Raw genomic sequence first — 9,271 nt, 5'->3', positions numbered from 1 at the left:
AATCCAAATTGTTGTTTTGAGTATCAAAGTACTCACTTTGCAGACTTCTCTGCTTGCTCTCGTTTGTTTTACCATAACCCTTCATCCAAAAACTCCACTGTAAAAAAAAATAAAAATAAAATAAAAAGTTTATTGTTAAAAAATAAAAAACAGCAAAAGAAGAAAAGCCACCAAAAACTCCACTGTAAAAACAAAATATCAATATTGCACTTACACGCTAGCATACCTTTACGGCCTTGCTTATACACACCCTTAGGATACAGGATTCTCGGTCTACCCAAAGACCATCTCTCACCTTAAGTGAGTGCACAGAACAACATCGCCTGGCTAGTCAAAAGTACCTTAAAATTTTAATAGCTTTAAAAAAATATCTTAAAATTTTAATAGCTTTTATACAAAATAAAATTTATAACTTTAATACAAACTTAATAACTTATATACAAAATTAAATCAATAAATTTAAACAAAACTAAATAAAAACTAATAGAGTTTATTTTTTACCTTTTTTGGTCTCAGTTGCCTTCTTTTCGATCTTCACACCATATTTTTCTAACTCATCATCAGAACATAATGAAGTGATACTTCCAATACAAACAATATTATTAGAATCTCTTAAAGCAAATCTACCAAGAGAAGGAAAATCTGATGCCGTTTCCATAACACAAGGCTTCTGAGGTACTAACACTACCATAGCATTATCTCCTTGTTCAATTCTCTCTGGATTATCAACCGGTGCAGTATCTTTAGGGGATTTCTTCTTTAAAATAAATTGTACTTTAACTGGCACATGCATAATTCCAAGATCGAGTGTAGGAGTGTATCCAGCAGCAAGACCTTTCTTTTTATCAACTACGACTATCTTAGCAATGCATCCTCTAAAAAGTTTAACTGGTTTATTTTTAGCATCAGAAATAACATTTCCTGGTTTAACTTGATTAAAATCTCCTTTAGTAGCATTCTTAAAAGCTACACCACAATTCTCTCCACAATATACTTTCTGTCTTGCTTCCTTATGAATTTCCAATGTTTTAATTTCAGTAACAACACCAGCTGGTTCAATAGAAACTTGCATATTTGGTACTGCAAATCCCGAATCAATACGACCAGTGTACACAAATCCTATTCCTGAAATCTTATGTTTTTGTACTATTGGCATTCTTAATGGCTTGTCATTCATTCTTGGTGGCTCCTCTTGGAAGTCAAGAGCACCTTCAAGGGTGTGAACTACAGCCTTAGTCTTAGGACAAGTCCATCCTTGGAACCATTCAAATCTAGGACTAGATTCTACTAAGTTAATATTACAGAATGCAGAAATAGGAATAATAATAGGATTTTTATCACTGTGATATAATTTAGCTATTCTTAACATTTCATTTTTAATTTCTGCAAATCTACTTTCTCTTCTTGCTTCTTCCACTTCATCCATTTTGTTAACACAAACAATTAACTTAGAACATCCTAATACAGCAGAAATAGTAATATGAGCCTTTAAAATACCAGTTTCTCCTACACAAGCTTCAAAACCAGTGGCAGGTACCATAACTACACCCACATCAGCCTGTGCTGCACCAGTCACCATATTCTTAATAAAATCTCTATGTCCAGGACAATCAAGTACATTAAGTGTAAATTTATTAGTGGGTATTTTTATAAGAGAAGTCTGAATGGTAATACCTCTCTCTTTTTCAGCAGCAGTGGTATCAGTAGCATAAGCCAAAAAGAAAGAAGATTTGTTATTATCAGATGCTTCTTTCTTATACTTCTCAATAAGCCTTTTATCAATAGCACCAAGTTGATAAGCAAGTTGTCCTACAGCAGTACTCTTTCCAGAGTCTACGTGTCCAATAAAACATACGTTAAGTTGTTTCTTCTCAACTACTGACATTTATGGGGGGTCATAAAAAATTTATATTTATAGTAAAAAAAATTCTAGAAAAAATATTTTTAAAAAAAGAAATATTTCTAAAAAAGAAGTATTTTTAAAAAAGAAATATTTTTAAAAAGGAATATTTTTAAAAAATATTTAAAATGTGATATTATTCTTTATTTATAAAAATTTCAAAATTAAATTCATAGAGCTTCTCTTTAACAAAAGAAGAGATAAATAAGTTTTACAACTTCTCTTTGACAAACAAAGAGAAAAATAGGTTTTACAAAATAAAAAGTTTTATTACTTCTCTTTAATAAATTTAATTTATAGAGCTTCTCTTTAACAAAAATAAGATAAATATAATTAATTACCTTTATTAATTCTAATACACTCATTATAATACTTATAAAGATTCTCTGGTAAATATTTACTAAATGTGTCACATTTAACTTGCATCTCTTTAACTACACTCTTCATATTTGGATTATTAATATACTGCTGTCTAATCATTATTCCATAACTTAATAATGTCCATATAGAAGTAAATCTAAATATAAATAAAATAAATATTATTATAAAGAAAATAACTTCAGACATAAGAGCAGTCCTTCCTACAACAACATGAAAAGAACTTATTGACATACAAGTACCAAAATTAAATATTTTTTTGTTACTTAGCATAAATCCCATAAAGTTATAAATTCCTAGTAAATAAAATGGAAGAAGAAGGAAAGTAGAAGGGAATGTTAAAAAGAACCCAATACAAAATAAATTAGATTCCTGTAGTGTTCTTGTAACATTTTTATATCTAAAAAGACCTACTGAATGTGATACTACAAGAGATAAAATGTTAATGTAATTAGGTAAGGGACTAATAGGAAATCTTACGAAAAATAAAAATATGTAGAGAGAATAATTAAAAATAAAGAGGAATGTGGAGAATGCCCACACCTTCTTTATAAAATCTAATTTCATAAATGAGCTAAAAAATGTACCTGTAGTATTTTTCTGTAAAATAATTGGATTATTTTTCTGTGTATTTGAGTTTTTCATTGAGGGATAAAAAAATAAGAAAAATAATTATGCATACATAATTCTAGATATTAAAAAATTACTAAAATATTTAAAAGACTAAATAGAATTATTACATTTTTTATTGGTAGTTTTATAAGTAATAAGATGGATCTTATTACGCCAATTTATGATAAATTATATTTTATACATCAACATAATTATGTCATTTTTAGTGCCTAATGATTTTGATCCAGAAATTTTATTGCAAAGTGAATCAGAAAAAAGAGAAAAGAAGAAAATATTTTTATAAAGATATTCTTATAATATGGTAGATGTACGTATTATAAAGATATTCTTAAGATCTCTTGTTATAAAGATATTCTTAAGATGTACTTGTTATAAAAATATTCTTAAGATCTACTTGTTATAAAAATATTCTTAATATTATAGAAATGTAAAATAAGAAAGGATTTACAAATCATCTTATTGTAAATAGATCACATTTTAAAAAGAAATATAACTTATATTTTTACATCTTTGTCATAGAAATATTTACATTATTAAAATACAGTATTTTTACCCTTAAATGGATGACAAAGGAGAAATAGAATTCTTTAATTTTGTTCCTATACATTTTGTAAATGAGTTAGAATCGGATATCACCAATCTTATCTCAAGTCTTTTAAATAACAATAAGATTCTATTAGATTCTTGTAAAAAGAATATGTTTATATTTAAAAGTTTTGTATTAAGAAATATTATTAAGTTTCCTTCTACATTTAAATATGAAAGAAAGAAGACAGATCTTGTTATTGATACACCACTAGATATTAATAAGTACTATAATAATGTAAATAAGAAAGACTTATTACTTTGTAAAATAAATAATTTAAATAAGAAGATATGTGCATTAAAAAATAAATGTAATAATTTAGATAAAATATTAGAATATGAGAATGACATGATACAAGCATCTAAGAATATTAGAGATATTAAATATAAATATAATAATATTATGGAGTATGTTAGTACTCTACCCTTTTTAGAAATAGATGAAGAAAATTTTAATTATTTATTGGAATATAGAGAGATTAGAAGTGAGATATTAAAGAGGGAGGTGGATGATTTAAGAGAGAGGATTGATATGAATATTTTATAAAGCAAGTATATAAAAATATTGTTATAGATATATTATAAATAATTGTTATAAATATATTGTTATAAATATATTATAAATAATTGTATTATAAAATGTTATTATAAATACGTATTAACGCATTATAAAATATTTATATCAATATAATATAAAATATTATATAGATATATTATAAATTACTTATATCAATATAATATAAAATTTATATTTCACTGCTTACAAGTTAAATAAAATCTTATCTTTTAAAACTCTTAATTTTCCTGCATTCCATTCTTTATCGGTTATCCAACACTCTTTACTAAGTTCAAGTGTATTAAATAATTCATTCCCTTTAAAAATTACACTATCATCTGCTTGTATTGGTATCACATTATTGTATAAAAATTTTAACTGTTCACATAAATCATTAATATTATTATAATTATTATGTACTACTCTTATATTCATTCTTTTAAGTCTTTCTAAATTAAAGTATAAAAATCTAAGTCTTTTTACAATCTCTTGAATACAATCTTCATGATTATTTTCATATTTAAATATCATATTTTTATCATTCTCACTAAAAAAGTGATTTATTTTTAAATGTTCTTGTACTTTAAACAGCACTTTAGATTTATAATCACATATCTTACATCCGTAATAAGGAATATCTTCTATCATTCTAAGCTTCTGATAATCTTCTACATAATCTTGATCATCAGGTAAACACACACTAACACTATAATTTATACTTTTTTTAACAGTAAAACAGTCATGTAGTACATAGTCATCTACAATATACACATTTGTATGTGTGGAGTATTCATCAACAAGAATACAATGTTGTATTCCTAATCCTATACACATATTTAAAGAATAGGGCTGTATAAGTAAACCTTTACATCCTATTTGATTAATAAACATATCTACTAAACTTACTGTTATAGATCTACCAAGTACACCATGAAAAATAAAAGATACAAATGAACCTTTAGGAATATTGGTAATAGATTTATAAATACTATCACAGTATTTTCTAATATTAGACATATCTGTAGTGATAAATACAGTATCATTATTAATAATAAGTTTATCATAATTTAAAATTACAGTAATAATCTCTTCTGAATTTCTGTACTGTGGAAATTTATGATTAAATTTAGCAAAATGAGATACTTCAGACCTGCCAAATGAACTTGTAATATATTTACTTACAATATTGATCTGATCAATATTTTCTGTATTTGTATTTTTACACCTGTATTCTTTTGTCATGAGGGTATAAGTTTTTAGATTATGCAGCATAAATAAAAGAAAAATTTATAAAAAATTAGTAAAAAAAAGTAATAAAATGTTTTAAATTCATTTAATAAAAATGTATTATAGCACAAAGGCATTTAATAAAAATGTATTATAGCACAAAGGCATTTAATAAAAATGTATTATAATAACATAAATTCATTTAATAAAAATGTATTGTAATAGCACAAAGGCATTTAATAAAAATGTATTATAATAACATAAAGTCATTTAATAAAAATGTATTATAATAACATAAAGTCATTACATACAAAAAATTAATAACTGTGTATAATAAAGCACATAATAACAATTTATATATAAATTCTTACATGTTAAAAATAATCCCATTATAAAATTCATTTAATTAAAATGTATTATATTACTATTTTTAATTTATATTCTGTCAAAATCTATCTTTATATTATCATTACTAGCATTTGTAAAAGTATCTTCTATGTAGCCATTATCTTTTAAAATTTTAATTTCTTTCTGCATGTATTTTATTTCAATATCAGCCCTTTCATTATTCCCTTCTCTTAAGCTAAGCAAAACAATATCATTTGGTTGAATCCACACTCTTTTATAGTCTTTTCCCCTTACTTTAGCAATACGCTTGATAGAATCAGAACACTCAACCACAAATTGTCCCTGTCCAAGTGGGCTTTGTATTATCCCATAAACTGTATTTACATTGTCTGCAAAAGAAATGGGACGATCAATGCCATTTTTATTTTTTTGTTTTTTTGCCATAAGGATAAGAAAAAAAAAGCAAATAAGAATAATTTAAAAGAATTTTCTTATATAAAAATAGGAAATAATATTTTAATATCTAAAGCGTATTTGCTTATCATTATTCAGGAAACTATTTGTATAAAATTTATAAAAAGGTTTAAGTTAATTGAAGTTAATATTTTTTATTTCTGACATAATAGCTTTTGGTTAAAAATATAATAAATAAATAAGTGTATACAATAATAAGTAAATTTTTATAATTATATAATAAGTTATTCTGTATGCTAATCATTACAATTTATGTACTACAATAATAATTAAAATTTTTATCTTTATTTGATAATTATTCTGTATGCTAATCATTTAAATTTAGTAAAAGGTTAAAAACACATTTTTTTAAAAAATTTTATTCATTTTTCATACATAATGCTAAAACCTCCTGAGCCAATTTAATCTCTATTTTATTACCACTCATCTTTTTTAATATGAAATTAGGCACATTATCCTCCTTCAATACTTCTTTATAGTACACAAACCCAAAATCATATTCATTAATATTTACTTTACAACTTATTAAACGTAAAGGTACATAAAATTTCGTAAAATATTCTCGCAAAATAAAAAAAAATACTTCATTCTCTTCTTCATTGTCCCTAGGGACATTCATTCTAAGATTGGCTTCTTCATAAATATCAAGTATTTTTTCACATAAATCTTCAGGTAGATGCTTCTTAAGTATTGTACATACACCAGCATAGAAAGTAAAACACATGACAACGTCCATATCCCTGTTTTCATAAGGTGTAATATCTTTACAAGCTAAATCGTCAAGCATCCTCTGTGAAGCTACAAATAACTTATGTGCTTCAATAAAAATATCCTCATGCTTTTTCAATTTTTCATTCTCTTTTATAATTAACTGTAATGTGGAACAACAGACATCTTCATTACTAAGATACTTTTTAAAAATATCTATCATGTCTTTATTCTCAATTTTATCAATTACCTCTTTCAAAAAAAAATTTTCTGTCATTTAGGGGCAAAAAATATAAGCATAATTAAAAAATGTTCTAATTAAGTAATTAACAATTTAGATTAAAAATCTAAATATTACGAGAAAAACGATATTGTTTATTTTCTTATTTGATTAATCAATTGTGTCAAAAAAATAGAGTTTGAGATAGTGATTAAAAATTAGGACAATTTGAAGAAAATAATAATATAAAGTTTTATAGCTACTTAAAAAATCTGTCAAAAATATAGAATGAGAGAATTTCATAAAAGTATAAGTTGAACAGCTAATGATTTTATTTTATAATAATAGTCTTCTATAGTATAAACTTTTACTCCCAAAATGATTTCGGTTTAGTAAAATTAAAGCTTCGATAAGAAATATTACCAATGTTATTTTTTTCTGTCTCACAACTTTCAAATTCTCAAGAAGTCCTTTAAATTTATTCTTTACATTATCAATTACAACATTTTTATTTAAATTACCCATGACAGTATTAATTGAACTTACGAAAATTTTAGATGGTTCTACAATTCTATTGGTTAAGTAACCTACATTATTCTTTGCATTTAATTGTTTATCAATTTTCTCTTTGACTATCTCCTGTTCATAACAATAAACTTCTACTTAATCAATGAATGTTATCTTTTTGATATTTGTATCTTTAATTAAAGCCCTAAAATCTGTAGTATCTAATATTTCACTTTTTAACCTCCTTAATATTGCTAGTCAATTCTTTATTTGCATCTAAATTACAATCTATTATTATCACCTCATCTACTATATCTCCTTCAACAACCTTTTCCTTAGCATATATATCATTGTTTAGCACAAATTCCTTATCTCTATCTAAATTTTTAGGTACCAAGACTCCCCCAATACTTGGCCCTCTATTTTATTTTTAAAATTTCTTAAGTCTTCAATATCTTTTTCTTTCTCGCTTTTTTTTACCCTTCTTTGTAGATGTATTGATGGGCTTCTCTCCCTCAATACATCTGCCAAAAGGACTTCCGCTGGTTCGTGGTGCTGGGATGCTTTCTGTAGCCGTCCTCATTGGGTACATTATTGGTGCCTAGACCTGTATCCCTTGTTGTTCCGCTTCTCCTTTGGGGTTGAAGGATAGCAAAATTGGGGCATAGATATAATCGGCCACCACCTTTTTGTACATTGGTAAGCAAAAAGTTTCTTTTTATGCTTTTTTTCTTTGTTTACTTTTAGACCATTCGTTTAATATAAAAAACACTTTATTTTTGACATATAAACAAAAGCTAAATTAAAAATTATTATATAAAAGATATAATAATTTTTAATTTAGTTTAAATTTTAATCTTTTTTTTGTGTACAAATATAATGAGAGTCTTGACACTTTGTAAAATTAATCATTTTTTATGCACAAAATAATTAGAACATTATTATTAACATTTTCTTATAAATTTCTTATAAACTAGCCTACGCTATCCCGTTTAAAACGGGACTCAAACTCGATGCGTGCTTTCTTTGTGTGATTTTGTGTATGTGTCTATGTGCATGTATGTATTGTTTATTATTAAACAGTGCATACTTTTAATTATAAAATAAAAATAGCCACATTTTACAATTTGAATAATTGAATAAAACCAAATGAAAAATATATTACGAAAAATTAAGCTTTATATAATATAATCAACTATGAAAGATTGTTATTTATTTAAGAAAACATTTTAAAATTTGAAAAAGAAGGGTTAAAAAATAAATAAATATTCAGATTCAAACTTTTTATATATATTGATGACTAGCTAACGCTATCCCGTTTGAAACGGAATTATATATAAATAAAATTCTTATTTTTCATTGTGTAACATGTCTTAAGGCTTGTGCGCATTGTTTAAAGTACAAACTGTCTTACATTGTAAAGTAAAATTTGCAATAGTTCACAATTTTGCAATTACAAAATAATTGAAAAAACCCAAGAAAAATACACAAAACTCCATAATATCCTTTTAGTAACAATTCTATAAAAATCTCTAAGTTGTATTTAGTGCTTCTTTATTTTAAATATAATCGTTTTCCAAATTTTAAAAAAGAAGGGTTAAAAAATAAAAAAAATATTCAGATTCAAACTTTTTATATATATTGACTAGATTGCGCTATCCCGTTTAAAACGGGACTCAAACTCGATACGTCCTTTCTTTGTTTAAATTATGTGTATATGTCTTTGTGCATGTAT

At 25.0% G+C, this 9,271-nt stretch overlaps 7 protein-coding genes across 7 annotated transcripts; 1 reads left to right on the top strand and 6 right to left on the bottom strand.

Moving 5' to 3' along the window:
* Nucleotides 1–490: 490 nt before the first annotated feature.
* Nucleotides 491–1,885, bottom strand: AAJ76_1200007387 (elongation factor 1; the record flags this gene model as incomplete). The annotated part of the gene is made up of 1 exon (XM_024473843.1): nt 491–1,885. One exon carries the CDS (start codon nt 1,883–1,885, stop codon nt 491–493), a length of 1,395 nt encoding a protein of 464 aa, XP_024329835.1.
* A 348-nt stretch (nt 1,886–2,233) lies between these two features.
* Nucleotides 2,234–2,845, bottom strand: AAJ76_1200006427 (hypothetical protein; the record flags this gene model as incomplete). The annotated part of the gene is made up of 1 exon (XM_024473842.1): nt 2,234–2,845. One exon carries the CDS (start codon nt 2,843–2,845, stop codon nt 2,234–2,236), a length of 612 nt encoding a protein of 203 aa, XP_024329834.1.
* Nucleotides 2,846–3,470: 625 nt separating this feature from the next.
* AAJ76_1200005801 (hypothetical protein) lies at nt 3,471–4,043 on the top strand (the record flags this gene model as incomplete). The annotated part of the gene is made up of 1 exon (XM_024473841.1): nt 3,471–4,043. One exon carries the CDS (start codon nt 3,471–3,473, stop codon nt 4,041–4,043), a length of 573 nt encoding a protein of 190 aa, XP_024329833.1.
* Nucleotides 4,044–4,256: 213 nt separating this feature from the next.
* AAJ76_1200003978 (atpase involved in dna repair) lies at nt 4,257–5,294 on the bottom strand (the record flags this gene model as incomplete). The annotated part of the gene is made up of 1 exon (XM_024473840.1): nt 4,257–5,294. The coding sequence occupies one exon, from the start codon at nt 5,292–5,294 to the stop codon at nt 4,257–4,259; it is 1,038 nt and encodes a 345-aa protein (XP_024329832.1).
* Nucleotides 5,295–5,714: 420 nt separating this feature from the next.
* Nucleotides 5,715–6,071, bottom strand: AAJ76_1200003201 (eukaryotic translation initiation factor 1a; the record flags this gene model as incomplete). Its single annotated transcript, XM_024473839.1, has 1 exon — nt 5,715–6,071. The coding sequence occupies one exon, from the start codon at nt 6,069–6,071 to the stop codon at nt 5,715–5,717; it is 357 nt and encodes a 118-aa protein (XP_024329831.1).
* A 388-nt stretch (nt 6,072–6,459) lies between these two features.
* Nucleotides 6,460–7,086, bottom strand: AAJ76_1200002186 (hypothetical protein; the record flags this gene model as incomplete). The annotated part of the gene is made up of 1 exon (XM_024473838.1): nt 6,460–7,086. One exon carries the CDS (start codon nt 7,084–7,086, stop codon nt 6,460–6,462), a length of 627 nt encoding a protein of 208 aa, XP_024329830.1.
* Nucleotides 7,087–7,984: 898 nt separating this feature from the next.
* On the bottom strand, nt 7,985–8,128 carry AAJ76_1200001144 (hypothetical protein; the record flags this gene model as incomplete). The annotated part of the gene is made up of 1 exon (XM_024473837.1): nt 7,985–8,128. The coding sequence occupies one exon, from the start codon at nt 8,126–8,128 to the stop codon at nt 7,985–7,987; it is 144 nt and encodes a 47-aa protein (XP_024329829.1).
* Nucleotides 8,129–9,271: the final 1,143 nt, after the last annotated feature.

This window comes from Vairimorpha ceranae, assembly GCF_000988165.1.
Source record: "Vairimorpha ceranae strain PA08 1199 chromosome Unknown NODE_120, whole genome shotgun sequence".
Taxonomy (NCBI): domain Eukaryota; kingdom Fungi; phylum Microsporidia; family Nosematidae; genus Vairimorpha; species Vairimorpha ceranae.
This window is presented reverse-complemented; position numbering and strand designations above follow the sequence as displayed.